We start from the raw sequence: 27633 nt of genomic DNA, 5'->3' as shown, positions 1-27633 counted from the left end.
CACAGACCGACCAAACACCAACCAAATACCGGAGGGCACTATACACCGGTGGACCACCGACCGACCAAACACCAACCAAACACCGGAGGGCACTACACACCGACCAAACACCGGAGGACTACCGACCGAGCAAACACCGTGCAAACACCGGAGGGCACCATACATCATCCATTCAATGCAAAGGATTCCTTCATGTTCCGCCCCAAACTTGTAGCCAATGCTCTTCTCCCTCCAGCCCCAAAATCACCCACACTGCGTTCATCGAACCCAACCCTCCAGCTTCCCCGGTATCGTCCCCCTCGGTGAACGTGCACCATGGCCTTCCTGGGAACGCTGCTCGAGACCTGCGAACTGATCGTCCTTTCCTTGTTCTACTCAATTGAAGCGCTTTTCCGTCTGCTCGTGCCACCGCGCAGCAAGAGTGTGGAAAATGAAACAGTCCTCATCACGGGAGCGGGCAGCGGGATCGGACGCTTGCTGTCTCTGGAGTTTGCGCGTTTGAAAGCCACCTTGGTCCTGTGGGACATCAACGAGGAGGGAAACGAGGAAACCGCGCAAATGTCACGTGACCAGGGGTCGCCACGTGTTCACGTGTACAAGTGTGACTGTGGACGGAAGGAAGACGTTGCCCAGGTGGCCGCTCTGGTGAGAAAAATTCACCCTTTTATATTTAATGGTGTCAAAAAAAACCCTGCAAACCGATCAATAATTGAGGGCGACAAGTATTGTTATGGACACAGAATGACAAGAACAATTAATAAACATTCCCCAAAGTTTGTTACATTCATCATTTATCATCAGTTTACTTGTGTGCGTGTGTGTGTGTTTGTGTGTGCACCCTTTCTCACAAGGAGCCCGTCATCCTCCTTCCAGGTGTGATTTAGCATTCCTGCATTTATGGTCTCGATTGCAGCGCTGATCCTCTTTCTCAGATATGCAATATTGGCAATTGGTAACCATCATTCAGTAACATCATGTCCTTCATAAAACTCCATATAAAAAAATCCAGAGGGCTTAAGTCCGGTGAATATGGTGGCCACAGAATCAGACCATCGTGCCAAATCATCATCAAACTCGTGTGGAGGATCTATGTCCTGTTGGTGAATGACCTCTGGTTGCTGGTCCAAGTTGAAGACCTCCTCCTCAATATGGAGGAGTGGATGGCTGTCTATTGGTCTTACGAAGATCCACGCACAGTCGTATGCCTCCTGTTTTCTTATGCGTAACGACAATAGATAAAACCCATTCAGAAGAGTCAATTCTCTCAATGATACCTGCTTCTTCAAGTGTTTTCATTTCTTGTGGGACAGCATCGCGGACAGCGAAAGGTAAGCGGAGAAGCTTCTGCTGGATTGGCACCACATCAGGCCTTGTCTATACTCTGTGTACAAATCCTTTTGCATAGCCTAGAGTTCCAATGGAGAGACTTCCGTTGACCATATTCCGTTTGAGAGCAATGAAGAGGTCCCTGCTAAGTATAGGTGTTCCAGAAGAGCAATGTCAGCAGGCACAGAAAAGTCACCTGTACACGAAAACAACCAAGCACGGTGATGGATTTTTGCAGGTAAGTCTCCAAGTGTAATTTTGCTTCAGTAAGAAGTGCACTCTTGAAATGCTCCAGGTAGGTAGACTCTGGATGTATTGAAACAACTGAACCTGTGTCCACCAGTAATTTAGTTGAGCATGCCTGTCCATCAGATGTGCAAAGAAGACCATCACAAAATAGGTTCCCTCCAATTTGTTCAGCAGCATGTGTGTTTATGCTTAAAACAGTCACATCTGGTACTGGTACAGTCACATCAGGTACAGTCACTTCACGCACCAGACATTTGCGCTCTTTACTGCGACATACTTCAGCAAAATGGCCGGTTTTGCGACACTGCCTGCAATTTACATCTATTGCAGGGTATTTGGAGTAAATGGCTAAGTGCATTGCACATCCACAACTATAGCATGAACTCCTTTGGTGAACCTGTCGAGCCTGTGAAAATTTTGCCTTTACTACTTTACTTTGCTTTGCTTTTTCCCCAAAGATGAAGATTTCATCTTGATGATGCTGGCTTTCCAAAACGCCCGTGTCTCTTCCACTGTAAATAGACTGGTGTCTGCCATCTTGATTTCATGTATAATCTTACTATAATTCACCAAATGTCCGTCCGTCTGTCTGTCTGTCTGTTTGTCCGTCCGACCGTTCCCAGGTACCGCAAAAACGGCTGAACCGATCGCAACGAAATTTTGGGTGGGTAATCCTGGGACCCCCTGGAGTAAAATATGCCATATTGTTTTTCCAATTTCACCTTTGGTCTCCAGCATTTTCAGGTTTGGACTCCCGCCTGACGTTATTGTCCCAGGTACAGCAAAAACGGCTGCACTGCTCGCAACGATACAGCTCCATGCCCGTGGGATTCCCACGGTTAAACCCCACTAGCTTATAAAAGTATCTGAAAAAAACCCAGTTTAAATACATGGTATAAACAAATCTTGTATAAGCAGCTAAAACCTTGTCCTGGGACTTATGACTCACCCTGTCGATGAAGAACAGTGCATTGGAAGGTAAAGAGAAAAATAAATTATCTGACAAGCCAATATCTCATCCATAAAGACATTATGGTTCATTGATGTAAGTCCAATGATCCAAAAGTAGAAACAGAACTACCATCAGCATGAAATGTCACAACAGTTTTTAAAAAACAAGCGTTACGCCTCGGTCCCCCGTCGGTGAAGTGATGTGAGTTGACAAAGTGGAAGACGCAGAAAACATGCTATGATATGATATTTCGCTCACAAGGTTCAGACATACATGGAGGCGGCCATCTTGGATTTTGACGTGGCGACCCAATTTTCAATAGCGTTCTTCCTTATGCCTAGATACACCCACACACCAGATTAGAAGTTGGTACTTTGCTTATTTTTCAAGATATTTCACTCACAAAGTTCAGATATATATATGGTGGCGGCCATCTTGGATTTTGACGTGGCGACCCAATTTACAAAAGCATTCTTCCTTATGCCGAGATACACCCACACACCAAATTAGAAGTTGGTACTTCGCTTATTTTTCAAGATATTCATCTCACAAGGATCAGACATACATGGCGGCGGCCATCTTGAATTTTGACGTGGCGACTCAATTTTAAACAGCCTTCTTCCTTGTGCCGAGATACACCCACACACCAGATTAGAAGTTGGTACTTCGCTTATTTTTCAAGATATTTCGCTCACAACGTTCAGACATATATATGGTGGCGGCCATCTTGGATTTTGACGTGGCGACCCAATTTTCAATAGCCTTCTTCCTTATGCCGAGATACACCCACACACCAAATTAGAAGTTGGTACTTCGCTTATTTTTCAAGATATTCATCTCACAAGGTTCAGACATACATGGCGGCAGCCATCTTGGATTTTGACGTGGGTTGCACCCACACACCAAATTCGAATGCGGTCCTTCGCTTACGCACGCACGCACGCACGCACGGACGGACGGACACACGGACGGAGGGGAAAACCATAGTCCCCCTTTCGCTCCGCTGTGCGACGGGGGACAAAAACTAGCTTAGAATTATATGATCCCATTTACTATCTGTTGGCTGGGACCTTTGATCATGTTGCTTGCGATGCAATTTTGGGAACAGCTCATATTGTGGGAGTCCAGTGTCCCAAGCAAATTAAATCCACCTTGGCCTTGTCGTCCCTCATAAGTAGATGTGACAAACAAGAATATGTTCAAGCTATCATCACATACTAAAATACACAATTCAGTGTCTGTCTGTCACTCTGTCTGACATTCGAATGACATTCGGTCACTCTGAATGACATTCGGTCATTATTTATCAAATCTCAATCAAACTTGAAAGGAGAACTAATGGTCACACAATGGAGGTTGTAGCGACTTAATTCCCCCCCTCCCCTTCAGCAAAATGGTCTTGGTAACCCCATTCCCAAAGGGTTTGTCCGCCTTGGGCAAAATCCGTGTCAAGATAGGTAATCGTAGTGATTTTCCAAGGCCGCTTCTAATAACAAAAGTAATAATACCAATTATAATATCATAAAATTAGTCTAATTACAAAACAAGATTAATACTAATAATATCCACTCTACAACAAGGGGTTTTTTTCCTTCTGGGACAAACGCAGTGTATAGCCTAAATAGCTTATTGTGGCTTTTTGAGTGTATATGTTTATATTGTTGCGGATCTCAAACGTCGGCCTTCCCCTTACCAAGGGGAGATTAATCCCCTTGTCTTTTATCTAGCCGACGCGATCCGGGGCTATGACGTTCCTTCCGGTCAGCGCTGAATAGGGTGGTAGGCCGAATTATTCCTATTACCTAATTACCAGCGCCTCCCGGGAAGCAAGGAAATAACCCCGCCCGAACCACGGTTTTAGTGGAAACGCTGAGCGATAGCGAGCCGCGATTCGGGCCGTTAACAGGTACTAAACCCGATCTGAGCGGTTGTAATCATGCCACGCTTACCCAATTGAAGAAAAGACTGATACGGTCGAATTAAGAAGAAAGGAAGAACAGATTGGTTTATTAATTATTTACATAGGAAGAAGGAGAAGTACACACAGTGAAGCCTTAAAAACAGTCTTAACTTATCCCCTGGACAAACGGGCCCGCACACACAGACACACTCACACGGGGATGTAGATGCTCAAGGGTTGAGGGTCCAGGGATGGCGTCCACAGCTCATCCTCCGGGTCTCCGACTCGTACGGCGGTGTAGATGATAGGACAGACGGCAGGCGCTCCCCGCATGTCGTTGGCGTGGATCGGACAATTATAGGGTGGAATGCGGTGAAAGGTAGGCTGGCGGTTACTGGTGACCACGGTCGCGTATGTAATAAATGCACTCGAACGCGCTGCTTGATGCGTTTGCCTCATGGGGCCTCCTGAACAGCCCTCTTGCAAAGCGCGTATATTCCTTCAGTCCTTAGCAATTCTTTCGCACGAGAGTCCTCTTCACCTCTTGATACCAGCGCATAAGTCCTCCACACAACAATTCCAAACAATTCCAAGGCTTGGCTTCCCTCACGAGTCCTTATGCAACGCGCAAATTGTGCAAGTCCTCTTGAAGGGCTTTGTGCTCGCGGTTATATATCGCCGCCCAGCGAACCCTCTCAAATTTGCCAGATGCGCACTGACCACGCCCCTCACGCCATTCCACCCGAGCTCTGGTTGGTCGTTGGCTCTTACCGGCTCCGCCCTTGACGTCTGCTTGACATGGCCACACCCCGACCTTGCGCTCCTCCCCCTTTTCAGGCCTACCTCGTGGCATTTGGCTGGTTTGAGCATCCCAAATGCGAGGGCAATAGGGCTCAGACTGGATGGTGCGCAATGAGGTAGATTTGGAGGGTGGGCTGCAAAATGAACAGGACCTACTCTTATATATTTATTTTACACAACGCAGGTATCACTAATGGAAATGTCCTTATCTCACATATACTATGAAATAACTAGCGTTCTTAGGTGGCCTACGTGTTGCATGTGGACTAACTATGGGGGCAAACCTTTAACCTTTATAAATCAATATGTACATTTCTCAGAACCGCAACAATATTTTACCATATTTTTACCTCAGCGCATTTCAGCGAGGAATATTATACACGGAATCTGACCGGTGGCAGAGCAGCGCGCTGATTCGCTCAGAGCAATCACGTGATGTTCCTTGCCGCCATTAACTCAGTTACGCGTTCGCACGTATTTCAGAGCGAAAAGCGATTGCGTTTTTTCACATTTCAGCGAGGAACATTGCCATTCACACCACATAGGTTTTTTTTTTCTTTCATCTTTACGAGATCCATATTTTTTATTCATATTTACCTCAGCGCATTTCAGCGAGGAATATTATACATGGAATCTGATCAGGTGGCAGAGCAGCGCGCTGATTCGCTCAGAGCGATCAGGTGATGCTCCTTGCCGCCATAAACTCACAGTTACGCATTCGCACGTAATTCACACGTTCAAAACAAACGAGATCCGCGAAGCGAGTTGGTCGAGTCGTGCTAACCAAGATGGCGACACGGCGGCTTCACTTTTCACAGAGTATGAGCATTCTAAATACTTTCAATTCAGTGCACCCGACTCGCTCACGTACTTGATTTGTGGCAAAGACATGGCCATTGGGCCTTCACGGTGTCATTTGTGCGAGGCTTTTGTCCGAGTGAACTTGAGTCGAGAGGGCAAATGTACGGGTTGGGAATGTACGGGTCTCCCTTCCCCCGCCTGGCAACGCCGGTACTGGAGGGCGTCACAGGATCGGTGAGTCTCCAAAATCTGCTTCGTGCTGTTGCGAAGATGCAGGACGATGTCGCGATTGCTATGCTGCTCTCCGACCATGAGAACTGCAACGTCATTGTTAACTGGCCCTCCCCTTCCCTCCCCCCTCCGTCCTCCCCTCCCCCTACCCCCTCCCCCTACCCCCTCCCCTTCTGCCCTCCCCCTCCCTTTTTCCCACTCCCCCCTCCCCCCTCCCCCTCCCTTCTACCCCCACTAATTTCACCCCAATTCCACTTTTTTGAAATACCAACTTCTGTCCTGGAAGTCCTTGGTGTCCTCGTGTTTTATACTTCTCCCACCCCCCCCCTTCCCCCTCCCCCCCTCCCACCCTCCCCCTCCCCCCTCCTCTACCCTCCCCCTCCCCCCTTCCCCTCGCCCCCCACCCTTCCCTCCCCTCCCCCCTCTACCCTCCCTCCCTCCCCTTCCCCTCCCCCCACCTTCCCTCCCTCCTCCCCCTCTCCCCTCCTCCCCCCCTCCCCTCCTCCCCCCCCTCTTCTCCCCTCCCCCCCCTCTCCTCCCCTCCCCCCCCTTCCCTCCCCCCTCTCCCCTCCCCTCCCCCGCCCGGCAATGCTGGGTACTTCTGCTAGTCGAAATATTTTTGATGTTATTTTAAAAGGAAAACTGTGTAATACTTTATGACCCGTGATCACTCCCGCATTACGCTTGACTGTTTCCTTTTTTTGTTTGTTTCCGGAAACACCTAGACTTTATTTTTTGTGGCAAAGTTAGCCAGTCAGGAGATTTGGTAGTCAGTATTAACCTACACTGAAGATGTGATTAACGTAATGTCATGTGATTCCCTCAGTGAGCACCGCAGGGATCACAAATGGCCAATAGCGAGCTTTTACTCCGAAGCGTTCAGTTCAATTGCGGACTTTATCTATGCCGGGGAAGAAAGGGGGAGGAACCTGAAGCGCTTACCTGAGCGATCCCGCCGGGCAGTCTTCAACCTTCAGAAAATAACTCAAACAAAAACCAGGTTTAGAAATGTACAAGGAAAATAACAAAAGGATTTATTAAAATGGATGCCGATAACAAGAAAATGCGACGGTAAAACTAAGTTCCTAAATGGAGCGCTCCCTCACCAGACTTATAACACGGACAGATGGGAAATAAAATAACTGGAAAATAATGGTGTGTAGTTTAATTGTGGCACTCAACTCAAATCGGTGCCTCGTCAGCAATCGTCCAGGCCTCAGTGCGCAATCTTGACGCGACTCCGGTGTTGGTGAGAAACTGCTCGTCATTTGGCACGCATGCACAAAGTCAGGTCAGGGTGTGTCTTCAGACTGCCTGTCTTCCGTGGCGATGTAGCTGGTGCGTCCAAATGGCCGTGCTCAGAACTGGCTTCCGGTTGGATTTATGGTTATTATTTAGTGTAATTAATGGCATTTCCTCACTAGTGTCTATGGTGCGGTGCCAAAAGAGACAAAGGATAAATCACATAGGGTAAGACATACAAGGGATAATTTATCCTTATACCCGAAGCTACATAACATGCCCCGCCCCCTTGTGATGGGGAATATCCAACTTATCCGACATTTGGCTAAACAAAACTTATTACATGGTGATGGTTCTTACCCGACATGCGGAGCATGATACCTACAGAAATCTACCTGACTCTACATATCACTGCCTACCCCACAGACATTATAGTAATAATAATTACACTTGAACCTAGCCTAGCCTGACCGAGGAAACAGATCACAGCTGCGTTTGCAGGTTATTTTCATTGGATCAAATCAACTGGGATGTTTCATTATCCATCGGCGACTTATAAGCGGCACAACCATGTCCAATAATCATTCCCAGAAGTCAGGCCAGCCAGATTCATTTTATCAGTTGCCATATTTCATTGACGATTCTGTAAACATTCCCCGCAAAATATGCTCGCTGAGAAAAGCTTGAAAAGGTGGATTGCATGTCGTTTCAGGTAAAGAAAGAGGTTGGCGATGTGACTATGCTCGTCAACAATGCCGGAATTGTCATCGGCAAGAATTTCATCGACACGACGGAGTCAGAGATGCAGAAGGTTATGGATGTGAACATCATGGCTCACTTCTGGGTGAGTTACGCCGTTTGTGAGGTCCTTCCATGAGACCAATGTCTGGATTCCTAAGTAACCTTTGATCAATTCCTCTTGGGAAGGACAACACAAGAACTCTTGTTAACACTCTTGACTGAATGAGCAATAAACTTTGTTTTTAAGTTCAATGGTTCTTCAGAATTAGTATTGTCCAACTATGTGGTCTGATCACATTCACATACAACAATAATAACAACAACAACAACAACAACAACAGGCATTTTAAGGCCATTTCCCCTGCTAGAGCGGGGTTTAACCTTTGATCACACTCACATGATGAAATAAATTTATAATGTAACAATATAATTGAAAATGGGATACATGTGTGTGGTTATCAAAGTTTATTTATTTTCACTGTTTGAATGAAAAGGTATTTGATAACAGTTCCATCCTGACGGAAACCTCTTCATCAGGAAATCTCAATTTTGGTCATTCACATATTTTTTTTGTTCCTATTATTATAATTCTTGAACACTTACTTAGAAGAAGGTCAGAAACTTTTTTCCTTTGTAATTTTGAAGAGTCCCATTATGAGGAATGCTTGTTATGAAGAACCGTTTATTTGGGGATAAACCCCATGTTAATGGGTTTAAACTTTTACACAAGATCTATAGGCTCAAGGACAAGTGAGGCGACAGAGGGAAAAAAAGCAATGAATTGATGTTGGGGCAACAAAATTGGACATAAGCAAGGAAATGAACAAAGAGGAAAACAGGAGGGGAGTAAACATTTTCACCTGCAAGCAACACAGTTTTATTAAGTAGAGTTAATGGGGGTACAAAATATCACAGGTGGAATGGGAGTGAAAGGGCATGGATGGAGGATGACTTGAGCTGGTAGTGCACTGCCTGCTTGAAGCTCTGGAGGGAAGAATGCGATGGAACAGCCTCAGGAAGACCGTTCAACAAACAGGAGAAAAGAGGAAACAAAAGAATGGAGGTGTGCAGAAAGCACAGGAGAGCACATTCTTGAATAGATCCCCTAGAGTTATACGATTTGTTTTTACATTATCTGTTCATTCATAAATTTACATTTGTTTTGTGAGGGTGGCACAACTTGTTTATCTCTATATTTGGTCAACATCATATCAGATGGATTTATTAAGTTGGGAAAATTGGCTGGAGACAAATAAATTAAGTTGCAAAACCAGCCTTGTTTTTACCTTTGAAGCTGATAAATTGATTTTGTTTTCACTCTCAGACATATAAGGCATTTCTCCCTGCGATGATTGCCAGAAATCATGGACACCTGGTGAGCATCGCAAGTGCGGCTGGATTTGTCACCATTAACGGCCTTGCAGGTTTGGCCTAATTACAATTACTCTTACACTTGGTATATAATTTTTTTAATGCCTAAAACCTTCCCGGATATGTTTTTCTTTTTAAAGCCTTAAATTTCCAAAGTACATACACCCCAAATACAACCATCAGATTTCAACTCATTCCATCCAGCAGTTTAGGTATTCATACAAGTCAAACACACACACACACACACACACACACACACACACACACACACACACACACACACACACACACACACACACAATGTTCTGCAAAAATCAATGCATACAAACAATGTACATCCCGAGATGAGAGACAAAAAGGTGGCAGTCAACCAAGTGCACAGAGTGACAACTGTAGGGTTGGCTGAGGACGTGAAAATCTAAACAGACTACCGAATCCAATTTGAAAGCAAGCACAAAGACACCAAACTAGAGGAAAGTATCCCTAACCCACCTTGCAAGTATTTCCAAAAATAGGTGCAAACAAAAAGGTGTAACACGAGAAACAAAAACAGCAATGAATACAGCTCCAACAACTGGAAATAAAAAAAATTAGCTGAAATATCAGAGATACACTGACAACTGGGAGAACGATAAAAGAGCAGGGAGATGTAAAAATAAAACTAGAGTTGGACAGATTGGGGATAGCCTGAGAAGGATCACTGGAATACCTAAGAAGAGGTCAGCTCAACTGGGTCGGAGAACGAATCATTATTAATGCCCAAGATCAAGGACACTACACCATTGGATTTGAAAAGATGGCGGGACTGAGTCAATCAGACAAGTGTAGGTTCTGCAAGGTAGAAACAGAAAGCACAATTCACCTCCTATCGGGATGTAAAAAACTCATGTCAGAGCAGCTGTACACCCAAAGATACAACAAGGTAGGTAGAGTAATTCGCTGAAACATCTGCAGAAATTTCAATATCCCAGTTCCAAACTCATGGAAACATTAACGAAAAGCAGCAATTGAAAACAAGGACATAATGCTCATGTATGACCTGATGATTCCATTGAGCATGAGCATAAAAAAACATAGCACTGCGAACGGATATAAGACTCAAATACAACTAGAACAAGAAAGAGCAATCAGAGATTGCAGACCCTCACCAGGATGTGTTTTCCGTGGTTTTTAAAGTTTTTGTGTTAAAACAAATAGGGAGGCAGAACCACGTGACCGATGACGTCATCATTCTTTTTTTCTCCACCAATTTATCCCGAGATTATGCTCAAGAAATTTCATCTTGATCGGATGAAGTTTTGTACTTGTTGAATTATGACGTCATAATGGAGGTACCTATGACATTAGCATTAACAAATTTTATTCCCCATGGAGAGTTATTTACAATGAGCTATGCCTCATTTTTTTCTATTCAGCGCTCTCGGAGATATTGAGGTACAACTTTTTTTCCGTTTTTCCAAGATGGCGGCCGAACCACGTGACCTATGGCGTCATAATTATCATAAAAAAATTCTACAGGTGGAGTTGCACCTATGCTGAAAATTTCCTGTCAATCGGACCAACGGTTGCAGAGAAAATCATATTTATTCTGTGTGGACAAACAAACAGACAGACAAACAAACAGACAAACAAACAAACAAACAGACAAACAAACAAACTGACTGACTGACTCAAATGCAATATCCTCTCCTCTGGCGAGGGTGGAAATGCAACTGTGTCACCAATATGCCTCTGCTTAGTCCGACAACGGGTAGCTGCCATCACTCTGCATATGTATGGGTAGTTGATCACGTTTGTGAAGTTTCGTGTTGATCGGATAAGGTTCGTTTTTCTATCCAAGATGGCTGCCAAACCACGTGACCTATGACATCATCATTTTCAAACTATATGCAACAGTGCTGTTAGATATTTGTAAAATTTTGCACCGATAGGGTGCGCGGTTTCAGAGATATAATTATTTAATATTTCCCTTCAATCCAAAATGGCTGCCAAACCATGTGACCAATGATGTCATACGTACATGGAATATACGACGTAGATCGAAGCCAGTACACCGGGAAAAATCACAGAACCGTCAGAAAGTGTCCGTACACTTGAAAATTGTAATTGGTATAACTGTAAGCTGTAAAATAAACATGACAATAATGTCTGTAAATGAACATTTATGTAAATATACATAAAAGCATTATTGAAAATCGTCAATAACTGTAAAATTTACGGAAATTGATTAATCTAGTTCAAGGTGGCCTGTGTTGCCCCAAGGTAATTGCTTTGTTTCTCACCTTGTATCAGGCATTGAGACTATGACGTCATTATGACAAGACTTACACAAGTGTCTGAGAACTAAAGTTAGATATTGTAATGTAGTGGCTACCGCTGGGTTTTCACAATCGCCTTGCACCTATCAAGGACGCGGAGCGATCACCATGCCGGGCTCGTCCAGGACACCCGGGCAGGCCCGCGCTCAACTTGCCAGGCCTCGGTCGGGACGCCCGGGCATGCCCGGGCATGCCCGGGCAGGCTCGCCCTCAACTTGCCAGGCCGCAGCCAGGACGCTGGGCCACGCCCCCACTCGCCTTTCCTGGGCAAACGCTCCGGGATAATATGTATATATATTGCTGCCCGATAAACGGGCTTTTCAGAGTGCCTGAGTGTTTGGTTTGATTAAAGCAACTCGGATGAATTCCAGCTTTTTGTTGCGTCCATTCTTCCGATCGACGTGGGAGCCCCAGCTCCTTCATTGGTGACCTACCGACATGGACACGTCAGTCGCCCTTAAACTGCCTACCTTCTGGGAGGCTCACGCGGCGGTTTGGTTCGCACAGGCGGATTCCCTGTTCGCCCTGCGAGGCATCACGGCCGACGACACCCGCTTCCACCATGTGGTAGCAGCGCTCGGTTCGGCCACCGCGGCCCGCGCCCTGAGCCTCCTCGAGAGCCCGCCAGCCGCTGACAAATACGGCGCGATTAAGAAGCTTCTCCTCGACGCTTTCGCCCTCCCATCGGCGGAACGCGCACGGCGCCTGCTCGACCTGCCCGAGCTCGGCGACACGCGCCCTTCCGAGCGAATGGACTACATGCTTTCACTGTTCGGCGAGCACTCTCCGGCATTCCTGTTCCGGGAGCTGTTCCTCCGTCAGCTGCCTAACCCGGTACGCCTCGCCCTGGCAAGCACGACGATCACAGATCCGCGGGCCCTTGCCAGAGAAGCCGACAAGATCTCCGCCGCAGGACAGCGCATCGCAGCGGCGACATGGGACCCACCGCCGTCCGACGCAACACCCATGGCGCCCGAGCACCCGGCACGGTCGACGACCGAACTGCCGACGCAATTGGCGGCCGCTACACCGAGCCGACCACCTCCAGCACGACGACCGGGGCCTCCACCTGACCAAGCGTGGTGTTACTATCATGCCAGGTTCGGACAGAAGGCCCGGACATGCCGACCCCCGTGCACCTTCGGCAGGCCGGGAAACGGCCGGGCCGGCGTTCATTACCAGCCATGAGCGCCGGCCACACGGGCAACTTACTGTTCATCATGGATAAAGCGTCCGGATGGCGCTTCCTGTGCGACACCGGCGCCCAACTGAGCGTCATACCCGCCTCTGACCAGGACAGGCAATCCGTGGTTTGCGGCCCCTCCTTGGTTGCGGCCAACGGATCGACCATCCGCACCTTCGGCCCGCGCAACGTCACCCTCTGCTTCGGCGGCCAATGCTTTGCTTGGACGTTTGTCACCGCAAACGTGCCCATGGCTCTGCTAGGCGCCGACTTCCTCTGCGCACACGGACTGCTGGTGGACGTCCAACGGCGTCGTTTAATCAACGCCGAAACCTTCAGCTCCCTGGTATGCACATTGAGCAGCTCCGCGCCGACCGAGCTGGCATGCGCCGTCCCGGCGGCGAACGAGTTTGCTCGCCTGCTCACGGAGTTCCCGGCCCTCACGCGGCCGACGTTTTCGGCCGTCGCAGTACGGCATGGGATCGAGCACCACATACCAACCACGGGCCCGCCGGTCTACGCCAGGGCCCGCCGCCTCGACCCAGCCAAGCTCGCCATGGCGAAGGCCGAATTCGACACGTTGGAGCACCTCGGCATCGTGCGGCGCTCCGATAGCGCGTGGGCCTCGCCACTGCACATCGTGCCAAAGCCGGGGGGTGGATGGCGCCCGTGTGGCGACTACCGCCGTCTCAATGATGCTACCACCCCTGACAGGTACCCGATCCCGCATATCCAAGACTTCTCCGCCCGTCTGGCGGGACGGGTCATTTTTTCGAAAATTGATCTCATACGGGGATATCACCAGGTACCTGTCAGGGCGGCCGACGTCCCTAAAACAGCAGTCATCACGCCGTTCGGCTTATTCGAATTCTTGCGGATGCCGTTTGGTCTCAAGAACGCGGCTCAGGCGTGCCAGCGCTTGATGGACGGCGTGCTGCGTGACCTGCCGTTCCTTTTCGTTTACCTGGACGACATCCTCGTCGCCAGCACCTCCCGGGCCGAGCACCTCCTCCACCTCCGAACACTGTTCGGGCGCCTCAGCGAGCACGGCCTCATCGTCAACCCGGCCAAATGCCACTTCGGCACGACGGCCGTTGATTTTTTGGGCCACCACATCACCAAGAACGGGGCCGTGCCGCTGCCAACCAAGGTCGAGGCCATCACCACATTCCCGCGTCCCCGCACCATAAAGGCCCTGCAGGAATTCCTGGGAATGGTGAATTTTTATCACCGCTTCGTGCCCCGCGCTGCTCAACTCATGCGGCCCCTCTACGAAGCCCTGCGGGGCAAGCCGGCCAAGCACGACATCGCCTGGTCCGCAGCAATGGATGCGGCCTTCCAAAGCTCAAAGCGGGCCCTCGCCGATGCAACACTGCTCGCTCACCCGGTGCTCAACGCTCCCATCGCCCTCACCACGGATGCCTCCGACTACGCGGTGGGCGCCGTACATGAGCAATGGGTGAACGGGGTTTGGCAGCCACTCGCTTTTTTCAGCCGGCAGCTCCGGCCGAACGAGCTCAAATACAGCACGTTTGACCGGGAGCTCCTCGGTCTACACCTGGCCGTCCGCCATTTCCGCCACCTCCTGGAGAGCCGACCTTTCACGGCGTTCGTCGACCACAAGCCGTTGGTTTACGCCATGGCCAAGGTCACGGAGCCGTGGTCGGCCCGCCAACAGCGCCACCTCTCCGCCGTGTCGGAGTTTACCACGGACATCCGGCACGTCGCCGGCAAAAACAACGCCGTGGCCGACTGTCTTTCCCGGGCCAGCGCGAACGCGATCCACCTGGGCGTGGACTTTGCGCTTATGGCGGCGGACCAAACCACCGACACCACGGTGCAAGCCCTCCGGGCGGCGGACACGGGCCTCCGCCTGGCCGACATCCCCTTCGCGGACACTGTCCTGCTCTGCGACGTCTCCCAAGGCCAGCCTCGCCCCATCGTGCCCGTCACCTGGCAACGCCGCATCTTCGCCTCCCTCCACGGCCTTTCCCACCCGGGCCGGAAAGCTTCCCAGAAGCTGGTGTCGGCGCGATTCGTCTGGCACGGCCTTCGTCGGGACGTCCGCGATTGGACCAGCACCTGCACGGCCTGCCAACGGGCCAAGGTCCACCGACACACCCAGGCCCCGCTGGCACCTTTCACCGTGCCCGAACGACGTTTCGACCACGTCAACGTGGATCTGGTGGGCCCCCTCCCCCCATCACGGGGGTTCACACACCTGCTCACCATGGTGGACAGGACCACCAGGTGGCCGGAGGCCGTTCCCCTCGTCTCCACCACCACCGCCGACGTGGCGCAGGCTTTCATCGCCACCTGGGTCGCCCGCTTCGGCGCACCGGCAGACATCTCGTCAGACCGCGGACCACAGTTCACCTCCGAGCTGTGGGGCGCGGTCGCCCGCAACCTGGGGGTCAAGCTCCAACGTACTACGGCCTACCACCCCCAAGCAAACGGGTTGTGCGAGCGATTCCACCGCTCCATGAAGGCCGCGCTCATGGCCGGCCTTCAAGACGGCAGTTGGGCCGACCGGCTGCCGTGGGTCCTTTTGGGCCTCCGCACGGCCCCCAAGGAGGACCTCCAGGCATCCACCGCCGAGCTTGTCTATGGCCAGGCGCTACACGTCCCGGGCGAATTCGTGCCCGACGCTACCAGTCCCTGGTCCGCAGCTCACCAGCGCTCGGACCTCCAGGAGGCCGCCCGACGGTTTGCCCCCGTGCCAACATCCCACCACGGTGACCCCCAGTCCTACGTCCCCCCAGCACTTCGCACAGCGGAGTATGTTTTTGTGCGTCACGACGCACATCGGGGGCCACTCCGGCCGCCGTACGCCGGGCCCTTCCGGGTGCTGCGACGGGACGACAAGTCGTTCGTCATCGACATCGGCGGCAGGTCGGACCGGATCGCGGTGGACCGCCTCAAGCCGGCGCACGTGGACGTCGACCACCCACCATGGGTGGCCCTTCCGCCACGGCGAGGCCGCCCCCCGTCCACGGTGCCCCCCACTCGACCGCCCACCACCACACCGGACCCCCTCCCACGACCCGCCAGGGGTCGCTTCGGCCGGGTCATCAGGACCCCCCTCAAATTGACCCTGCCGGTGCAAGTCGATTCTGGGGGGCCGTGTGTAGCGGCTACCGCTGGGTTTTCACAATCGCCTTGCACCTATCAAGGACGCGGAGCGATCACCATGCCGGGCTCGTCCAGGACACCCGGGCAGGCCCGCGCTCAACTTGCCAGGCCTCGGTCGGGACGCTGGGCCACGCCCCCTCTCACCTTTCCTGGGCAAACGCTCCGGGATAATATGTATATATATTGCTGCCCGATAAACGGGCTTTTCAGAGTGCCTGAGTGTTTGGTTTGATTAAAGCAACTCGGATGAATTCCAGCTTTTTGTCGCGTCCATTCTTCCGATCGACGTGGGAGCCCCAGCTCCTTCAGTAACATAAAATGAAGGTCAATCGACGAGATAACAATGTGGGAGAAGGACTCAAAGGGTGATTGTTAATGAATGCCAGACCAGACAGCAAATAACATTGTACTAATTGATAAGAAAGTTTTTTTTATATGATTGAAATGATTAAAAAGCTCAAAGGTCTTGTCGAGGGACATAAACTTCAAAAATGCTTTTCCCTTGCACAATAGTTTGTAATCTGCTGTGTAAGTGAAAAAAATTTTTTTTTTTAAAGTGCAGATTGAAACTTCCTCGCTGTACGAAATATTGTTTGCATTCAGTGCAGTTTACGCTCTCGAGAATTTGTGCTCATTTTCCTGCTCTGCATGCCTCGACCGGGACTGAATAAGAGATACTTGCCTACAGAGATACTTGCCTGGCCTAGTCAACCCCACCTTCTCAGTGGTCCTGTGAACAGGGTTTTCCTTGTTTCAGGACTCGGTGAATGGTACCAGCCAGTCTTCTTCTTTTTTCTTCTTCTTTGTTTTTGTCCTAGTCTTCTTTCTTTTCTTCTATTTATTTATTTATTTTTATTTTGTTTTGCTTTATCCTCATATTTTTCTAACTTTCTCTTAGCCCCTTACCTGGTGTGGCTGTGTGCCTCGTCTGGGGCGATACGTCCATAAAAAAAAAGTATTTCTCTGCCAAATGGGTAAAACCACCTTGGTAATCTCATATGAGTCATAGTGCAGTGTAAACCATGGTATATGAAGGTGGTTTAAAACATCACCCAAGTCTCAAAGTAGGATTACTTCACATACAATGGCTGCAATAGCAAGTGTTGAAAACACACAGGCCCCTGAGGTGAGCAGTAAATCCTGTGAGGAGGTGGAACTGGACCATTAGTTTCTCAAGCTGAACAGTTTACTGTATGAGTGTATGAATAGTGTTGCCATGGTGATTATCACACGGGCTGGCAGAATGGCCTTGGCCTACGCACACTCACCTCTGAGCTTGGGTGTGAATCTCGGCCGAGCTACAAACTGTCGTTTTAGTGTCTCGCAGATATGGCAAGGCATCAAAATGTGTGTGCCATCCCATGGATGGACCTTAAACTGGGCGTCCCGCGTGTCAGCATGAATTGATAGATTAATTTAAACTTTTCCTGTCGCTTGAAATTATGGTGGTACAAAAGTTTTAGTGAGTACTCCTGTGACTGTTCATTTAAATGTCCATTTGTGTCTTTCATTTGTGTTCTCTTTTTTTTTCTTTTTTTTAATACAAGATGGAGGCTCGTGTAGGAGCTAACATTAATCGCACAAAAAAACCGACACATAAAACATATAATAAAGGGAGCGGGAGACAAGATGGGCTGAGAGAGGGAAGCACGCAAGTACAACAGTAGAGAACAGGGACATTGGGAGATCTGTGGGAGGGAGAGGGCTTGGGGGGAGGAGGCATGGTAAGGGTGGGGGGTGTGGGAGAGATATAAAACATATGAACACTGCTCGGACTTCCAGGAAATAATATGGTATTTCAAAAAAGTGGATCTGGGGTGAATTAACGGGGGTAGAAAAGATCTAAGGTTTTGGATGGGGGAAGACAAGAGCTGGTGGTGAACAGCTGTTTTAAAGACCTGGAGGGAGGAGTGGGATTGAACAGAGTGAGGGAGTTTGTTCCAGAGGCGGGAGAAAAGAGGAATGAAGGAGTGAAGGTGAGCAGAGAGTCTTGATGTTTGCAATTTCACCAGAAGAGGGTTGGTGGCAGATCTTGTGCGACCTGTTGGAATATTTGGGGGATAGAGCACATACAGAGCTAGGGGAGCAAGGCCGAATAGGAGTCGGTAGAAGACAGAAAGACCACCAACCTGCCTGCGGTGAGTGAGTGAAAGGCCCTCGGAGTTAGCTTCATCACGAGAGATTCCAATGATTCTGAAAGCTTTGGTTTCAACTGCGTGAAGCCGAGCTAGGTGTGAGGCAGGAGCACCGGCCCAGAGGGGAGAGCAGTATTCCATTGAGCTGTGGATAAAACCCTCTACGTGGTGAGGAGCTCAGGTGTGCCAAGGAAGGACTTCGCACGATGGAGGATGCCCAGTCGGCGACTGGCTTTGAAGGCCAGCTTGGAAATGTGGTTTTCCCAGGAAAGATCATGGCAGATAGTGAGACCCAAAAGCTTGAGTGACAGAACTTCTTGGAGAGAATTGTTGAGAAAGTAGATGGGAGGGTTTTCCAGACGGTCTTTTCGGAAAGACATAGTGAGAGTGTCAGATTTGTCTGACAAAGACATGTTCCACTTGTTTGACCAGTCTGTGATTTTGTCCAGGTCTGCAGAGAGTGAGGAGGCTGCAGACTGCCGATGTGAGGGAGGAGGAATGGAGCGGCAGAGAGTGGAGTCATCAGCAAAGAGATAGAGAGGATTTTCCAGAGAGTCGGAGAGATCATTGATGAAGACCCGAAAAAGCACAGGGCCCAGAACACTACCTTGGGGAACTCCAGCCAGAACAGGAAGGGGAGATGAGAGACATCCCTTCAGGAGCACACGTTGCCTATGACCAGAGAGGAGGTCCGCAAGTCATGCGTGGAGATTTCCATGGATACCATGGGAGGAGAGTTTGGTGAGCAGAGTGGGGTGCCAGACCGTATCAAAGGCACGTGATATGTCAAGGGAGACAGCTCTGATTTCCTGTTTGGTGTTGAGTACCTCCATCCATTGTTGATACAGCAGTAGCAACATGTCCAGAGTAGAGTGACCTGCTATGAATCCAAATTGATGATCAGAGATCAAGCCATTGGAGAAGAGGAAGGATTTGATGTCAGAAGCAATGATGGATTCCATGACTTTGCTGATAATTGGGAGCAGGCTGATTGGTCTGTAGTTGCAAGGATCTGTTTTTGCACCTTTTTTGTGTAAAGCGGTGATGTTTGCTGATTTCCAAGATGCTGGCAGATGACCTTGAGCAAAAGAGAGGGTGAAGAGAACAGAGAGAGGGAGTGAAAGAGCGGCAGAGCAGGATTTTAGGACCCGTGGGCTGATGCCGTCTGGTCCAGTTGCAGAATCAGTTTGATTTGTTTAATAAATAATTGTCTCTAATATGTGGTTAAGTGAGGTTAAAGTTATGTTAGGGTGACCAAAAATATGCTCTAGGAACGCATCTCCCCATTACAACATTACGTCTATGGGAATATCCCGTCTGCTTAATGTCGTTTTGCTTAACGTCACATTTTCTGGGAATGCATTCACGACGTTAGGTGGAAACTTGCTGTAGTGTAGTTAAATTAAAAATTATACAATTTTTTTCTGAAAATATCACACTTTGCAAGTTTTTGCAATTCAGTCTTAAACCATATTTAAGTCAATTCTGAGTATAAGTTGCGGCCTGGACTTACAGTGAAAAAAGGTATCGACTTATACGTCAAAAAATACGGTACATATGGCACGGTAGAGTATAAAAAGTCATTTTGAATACTTTTAATAGATGATGAAGAAGGCATGCCATACTGGGTGGACAACACGGTTCTGCAAAACATAAATTACATGTCCAAACAGGAGCAATGCGACAGTGTCGCCAATATGCCTCCACGTACTTCCTGCCCATGCCAATGGGTAGATGCCCTCGTTCGCTGTCATAAAAATAAACAAGTTTGGTTTAAATCCCTCCAGCTGTTTTGAAGTGTCACATTTTTACCACAGGACAGGTTGGTATCACATCAATCGGTGAAGCGGTTTTGGAGAACGGATTTTTTAAAAATATCGCCTTTCAAGCTAATATGGCTACCAAACCACGTGACATTAAAGATATGACCTTTAAAAAGGACCCAAAAAATTCAAAACAATTTTAGCTTCAAATTAAACCACGATTGATGAATTTCATTGGTTTTCTGGGGATTTTTTTTTTGCGTTTGGGTTCCACTTAAAAGCAATTTGTTATTAATTTTTCAACAGTGATCATGATGATGATGATGGTGATGATGATGATGATGATGATGATGATGATGATGATGATGATGATGATGATGATGATGATGATGAAGATGAAACTTACCGCAGATTACTGTGGCAGTAAGTTCGCTGCAGTGGGTTTTGCGGAGTCTGTGGCACTGGAAATGATCGCGATGAAAAAGAATGGAATAAAAACGACCATCGTCTGTCCAGCCTTCATCAACACGGGCATGTTTGATGGCTGCAAACCACAGTAAGGAAGGGGAAAGGTGATTCAGTGCCCACCACCCCCCCCCCCCCCCATTCCTAGAGTGGCACATTGTGAAAATAATGTCAATATCTTGATGAAAATTGTTTGATTTAAATAATCTTCTTCATTCTTAAAAAAATTCCATCTGTCTGTCTGTCAGCATGATATCTCAAAAAGTTATGGACGGTGGACAGGTTCGGTGTGTGACAAGGACAAATTGATTCGATTTTGGTGAAGATCCGGATCCGGATACTATAATTTTTTTTCAGTGATTCTTCACCACTGAGAGATAGATAACGCAAAAAACGATATATGCCACAATATTTCAAAAAGTTATGGATCTGTTATGACAAAACTTGGTGGATGAGTTGGATAGGTGACAAGAACAAGCCGATTAGATTTTGGTTCAAGTCCGGCTCCAAATCCGGCCTATCGGTGAGATTCAAAATGTAAATTGTTCAGCTTGGCTGAGATACCCGCTCTGCCGAGTGCCATTCTAGTTGTTTTCTGTGATATTTTCGACTAATTAAGGTGTTCCTTTCAGTGTATATATGTTGGAACCCATCTGTGGATCGGTCCCATCGGCCGATGGGTCTGCGCCATCTGCGGATGTGTTGTTCACCTTGAAGGAATGTGTATGCATCAATGGTGGATGAGTTAACCTAACCCTAACCCTAACCTAACCCTAACCCTAACAACCCTAACAACTAACCCTAACCCTAACCCTAACCCTAACCCTAACAACCCTAACCCTAACCCTAACCCTAACCCTACCTGATTGAAGAGCACCATTGATGCATATACATTCCTTCAAGATGAACAACACATCCGCAGATGGCGCAGACCCATCGGCCGATGGGTCTGCATTGTCATTTCTCGTGCATCCACAGATGGGTCGCCAAACGGGTCAGACCCATCGGCCGATGGGACCGATCCACAGATGGGTTCCAACATATAAACCTCGAAGCCAAGGAGTAAAGTTCTGTTGTTGAAAAATCTACAACTTTACTTGATTTGCCAAAGATGTGAAAATTTTTCTCATTTGGGCATAATGTCCCTTGCAAATCCAAGGCCTGTCAACTTAATTGCACTAAGACCACTTCATAGCATCCACATTCCAGGGCAAACCTATATAGGGGGTAACACTATCCCTATAGTGACGTTTGTTTGAATCAAAGTGGTAATGATCAATAGAACAATGTTTTCAATGTTGTTTCATCAGAAGTCGAATGTTTCCAATTCTGGACCCAAACTTCGTTGCAAAGAAAATCATCAATGCCATCAGACGAGACCAGCCAATCATCATGATACCTCGTTTTACCTACTTCCTGGTGTACCTTAGAAGGTGGGTTCATGTCAACTTATTATACCATAGTTAAATTGGTCTTCTTAGCACTCTGAATACACGGTCCATTCGTTAATCGTGTACACATGTAAACGTTAAAATTTACCAAGTCACTGCAAATAAGATTTAGTCCAACATAAGTTAAGTATTTCTCCAAGAGTAATTACATTACGTTAAACAACAACGACAACCGGTAAAATAAGTAATTACGTTCCATTTATTTTGCAGCTTTAACTGACAAATTAATCCGTTATGAGAAAGAGTAAAGGATAACTTGCTGAGATAGAGCAAAGACATGTACATAAAAAATAAAAAAAAGAACGTATTTTTAACTCAAGCTCATGCGACTATGTCGCAAATATGCCTCGGCACAGTCCCTGCCTGTAACGATGGGTAGATGCTCTCGTTCACTGTCCTGAAAATAAACAAGTTTGGTTTAAATCCCTTTACCTGTTTTGAAGCATCACATTTTCACCAGATAGGACAGGTTTCACATCGATCGGTGAAGCGGTTTCGGAGAAGGCATTTTTTTTAAATATCGGCTTTCAAGCTAATATGGCTGCCAAACCACGTGACATACAACATCAAAAATATACACTCTGCATATGCATGAGTAGGGGATCACGTTTGTGAAGTTTTGTTTTGATCGGATAATGTTAATTTTTTTTTTATGGCTGCCACACCACGTGACCTACGACGTCATCATTTTCAAACTATATGCAACAATGGTGTTGGATGACATTTGTAAAATTTCGTATCGATAGGGTAAGCGGTTTCAATGATATCATTATTTCATATTTCCCTTCAATCCAATGTGGCTGCCAAACCATGTGACCTATGATGTCATAAATTTAATATGTCAATGCAAATGGCTCATAGATCATGTGTGTGCAATTTCTGATTTTTAGGATAAGGCATTCAATTAAAACATTTATGGCTGATATACCACTTCACCGATGATGTCATCATTATCATGCTTTTGTTCCCCGTTGGGAGTACTTAACAATGTGCCAAGTTTCAAATTTTTCCATTCAGCGGTTTCCGAGAAATATTTTTTAATTATATGTGTTTAATCCAAAATGGCTGCCATACTACGTGACCTATGACATTACAATTATCATAAAAACATTCTGCATGGGTGTCACTCCTACCCTGAAAGTTTCGTCTTAATCGGACATATGGTTGCTGAGAAAAACGAGGTTTAGCCCGTACGGACGGACGGACAGACATCCCAAAAACATAATGCCTCCAGCCACCTTCGGGAGCGAAGGCATAAAAAATTGGCACAGCAGATGTGTGCTTATTATTATACAGCGCTTGGCTTGCTAGACCGGCAAGCCGAATGGCTGTTTATTTCATATTTCATTCAGTCTCTATATAAAAGGAATGGATTTTCGATTCAAGTCAAAGATATTTAATAGTAACGGCTTATGAACGCAGCCACCAATACATATTTGTAAAAATGAAATAGCACCAATACGTATCTACGTATGAAAAAACGTTGATTAAAAACATGGCGGCGATAGAGGATATTTGCAGGTCCCACCTGTCTTCACCCCGCCCAGTGTCGAAGGGAACTGATCTGATAGGCTGGTGCCATAAACCCTACTCTGAACGGACGGATAGATGGAGACTGGATATACAGTGCAGAAAGTATTCACACCCCTTGACTTTTTCACATTTTGTTGTGTTACAGCCTGAATTTAAAATGGATTAAATTGAGATTTTAAAAATCAATTATCTGCACATAATTCCCCATAATATCAAATTGGAATTTATTTATTTTTTAGAAATTTTTACAAAATGATTAAAAATGAAAAACTGAAATGTCTTGAGTCGATAGGTATTCAACCCCTTTGCTATGACACTCCAAATTGATCTCAGGTGCATCCAATTTCCTTTAATCATCTTTGAGATGTCTGAACAACTCCATTGGAGTCCACCTGTGGCCAATTCAATTGATTAGAACGAACCCCACCTTTCCATATAAGGTCCCACAGGTGACAGTGCATATCAGAGCAGAGACTCTCCCATGAAGTCCAAGGAACTGTCCATATAACTCCTCGATGGAATTGTGAGGAGGGATAGATCTGACGAAGGGTATAAAACAATTTCTAGAGAGTTGAAAGTTCCGAAGAACACAGTGAGGTCTATCATTAGGAAATGGAAAGAATATGGAACTACCCAGACTCCTTTCCTAGAGCTGGCCGTCTGATCAAACTGAGCAACCGTGCCAGAAGGACCTTGGTCAGGGAGGTGACCAAGAACCCAATGACAACTCTGATAGAACTACAAAGTTCCTTGGCTGAGATGGAAGAACCTGCCAGAAGGACAACAGTTTCTGCAGCCCTTCACAAATCAAGGTTTTATGGGAGAGTGAATAGACGGAAGCAAATACTGAGAAAAAGGCACATGACAGCATGCCTGGAGTTTTCAAAAAGGCACCTGGAAGACTCCTGGAGCATGAGGCAAAATATTCTGTGGTTTGATGAGACAAAAATTGAACTATTTTGCCTAAATGCAAAGCGCTACGTCTGCTGGAAACTGAGGACAGCTCATCACCCATCGAACACCATCACTGCCATGAAGCATGTTGGTGGCAGCATCATGCTATGGAGATGCTTTTCAGTGGCAGGACTGGGAGACTTGTAAGGATAGAGTGAACAATGATTGGAGCCAAATACAGGCAAATCCTTGAGTTGAACCTGCTTCAGAGTGCAAAAGATATTAGACTGTGGCGAAGATTTACATTATAACAAGTTAATGACCCCAAGCATACAGCCAAAGCAACACTGGAATGGCTTCAGAAGAAGAACGAGGAAGTCCTTGAGTGGCCTGGCCAAAGCCCAGACTTGAATCCCATTGAGAATCTGTGGAAAGACTTGAAGATTGCTGTTCACCGACGCTCCCCATCCAACTTGACAGAGCTTCGGCAAATCTGGAAGGAAGAATGGGAGAAACTCCCCAAATCCAGATGTGCAAAGCTGATACAGACATACACAAGAAGACTCGAAGCCGTAATCGCTGCCAAAGGCGCTTCTGCGAAGTATTAACTCAGAGGGTTGAATACTCATGTAAATGAGATAATTCTGGATTAAATTTAGATATTTTTTTTTCTAAAAAAACAACAAAAAAAACTATGACATTTATTTATATGAGTAGATCAGGGTATTTATTATGTGTACATCAGTGACAAAGAAATCTCAATTGAATCCATTTTTAATTCAGGCTGTAACACAACAAAATGTGAAAAAAGTCAAGGGGTGTGAATACTTTCTAAAGGCCCTGTAGAGATCGTTTCCTTTTATAATACAGATTGGAAACGGAGCGTGCACACGTATACAGATTTTTGTAAACGTTTATAATTTTTTCCGCGTACACGTACACGATCACAACCTTACACTGACTACGAGATTCCAATAAAGTTTGGGATTGTAATCGAATGTTTTGTCATTGCCTGTTTAGTTCATGTAAGATTGTAATCAGGGACATGTGTAAATCTAGAATGATCTCTTGTTTATTGGCCTTTTTGTTTTCTTTTTTCACGACTGATTTGCAGCTGGATGCCAAAGAAGGTTTTGATTCTGCTTGCCCATTACACCAGACTATTTGATGTGATGAAAACATTTCTGGGACGAAAGTACAATTGATCGTCGAAATGGTAGCCTCGTGTTTACAGGCATGTCAGTCGAATGCATTTTTTTCTTTGCTCTCCGATGATTATTCTTTGCTATCGATTTGAAACGTTTGATTTTTTTTTTAAAACCAATATTATCTCATTATTACAGCATTTTAAGTAGCTCTGAATGAATAAAAGAATTCCAAAGTTATGCTGAAATAAACCAGCCCTTTTACCAGAAATATATATACGATGTACGTATATTCTTCAAAATCCCTTTATATGGGGTCAAGTCAACTGGTTCTTCTGATCACTTCCTGGTCTGCCATAACAAAAGCTGCTCTGCCCACAACACTCCACTTAGGTCTCCCCATACCAGGGGGCGAGAGGGCCGGGGCAGGGCGTAAATTCTCCATGTAAATATGGACCGTGTAGGGCCACCTACTGGTGTTGGCAGAGGGTATTACAATTTCCTTTTGTACCTGGGCAACACTGAGGTTAAAGCACTCTTTTTGACCTCCTCCCCTCCGCCTTTCCCCTCCCACCTCTTCCCCTCCCCTACCCTCCCCATACAGCGTGAGCAAAAATCACTTCCCCTTTGCTGTGAAGCTCCGTGTTGTATTCTTTGGTTTTAACCTCCATTGTCAATGAGTGAAATGAAACATTTTGAAAATTTCGAATTATTCTCACTCCGATTTCAACATCACCATAGCATTGTTTAAACTTTCTTTATACAAGAACTAGTAAAAAGCCCGTCAAAATGGTGGGTTGCAACAGTTTATTTGACGGTGCAGCCGCGTGAGCATGCCAAAGTCTGAAGCCTCGGCCTAGTGTCAGATGTGCTTTTATCTTCTTTATTTATTAGACATAATGCGGACGTAAATGAACACTCATTTTACTCTGCACCCATTGTACATCACGTGCAGTGAATTTCATCTCCTGGCACCTTGCATTTTTTTATTTTTTTTGTATACATAATCGAGGCTCGTGAAAGAGCTAACATTTATCACACAAACAAATCAAACAGACAAACAAACAAAGTATATAAAAAGGGGAGCGGTAGACAAGATGGGGAGAGAAGGGGAAGCACATAAACACAACATTTGAGAGCAGGGACATCGAGAATGTGTGGCAGGGAGAGGGCTTGGGGGGAGGCTGCGTGGGAAGGGGGGGGGGGGGTGGGAGAAGTATAAACACAAGGACACCAAGGACTTCCAGGAAAGAAGTTGGTATTTCAAAAAAGTGGATTTGGGCTGAAATTAGCAGGGGTAGAAAAGATCAAGGTTTTGGATGGGGGAGGATAAGAGATGGTGGTGAACAGCTGTTTTAAAGACCTGGAGGGAGGAGTGGGATTGAAGAGAGTGAGGGAGTTTGTTCCAGAGGCGGGAGAAAAGAGGAATGAAGGAGTGAAGGTGAGCAGAGAGTCTTGTATTTATTGGTATTTAATAAAACACCGCTTCTGTACGCCGCCATTGAGGCTCAGTTTGTAAGCCACTGTCTCCAATTCCAATAGAAGAGATGTAATTACTCTTTTATGGAAAACAATTTTCGAGTTTGTTTTATCCACAAAAAATAGACCGTAGTGAACACACATTCGTGTTAAAAGTTTGGCCTTTAAAACTGAAGGGGGACAGACATCTGTACAAACACACATTGATATTGTGTTTTATATGGTAGATAAGATGATTTGTAATAATGGCTACCACCAGGGTAGGTCCTACATGATACACATTTCCAAAGAGAGAATCGGGGTCTTTCCCCCACCTTGAACACTTTCCCCTAGATGTCCTACCTTGACAGAAACCATACTTGGGGTACCCTTAGACAACATGCAAAAGTTGGTTGGATTCAGTTCAGTATTTTTTCTTTTTAATTTTTTCAAGCATATAAAAACAAACAAACCAATACATATACAAGTTCTCTTCTGTCGTGTGTGTGTATATATATATATATATATATATATATATATAT

General features: G+C 46.7%; 1 protein-coding gene across 1 annotated transcript; it reads left to right on the top strand.

Moving 5' to 3' along the window:
• On the top strand, positions 1-25908 carry LOC137438664 (epidermal retinol dehydrogenase 2-like). Its single transcript, XM_068133900.2, has 6 exons — positions 1-645; positions 8215-8346; positions 9568-9667; positions 20557-20701; positions 21921-22043; positions 25603-25908. Exons 1-6 carry the CDS (start codon positions 316-318, stop codon positions 25691-25693), a joined length of 921 nt encoding a protein of 306 aa, XP_067990001.2. The 5' UTR covers positions 1-315; the 3' UTR covers positions 25694-25908.
• The last annotated feature ends 1725 nt before the right edge of the window (positions 25909-27633 follow it).

This window comes from Myxine glutinosa, chromosome 13 (assembly GCF_964187855.1).
Source record: "Myxine glutinosa chromosome 13, kmMyxGlut1.1, whole genome shotgun sequence".
Classification (NCBI taxonomy): Eukaryota; Metazoa; Chordata; class Myxini; order Myxiniformes; family Myxinidae; genus Myxine; species Myxine glutinosa.
This window is presented reverse-complemented; position numbering and strand designations above follow the sequence as displayed.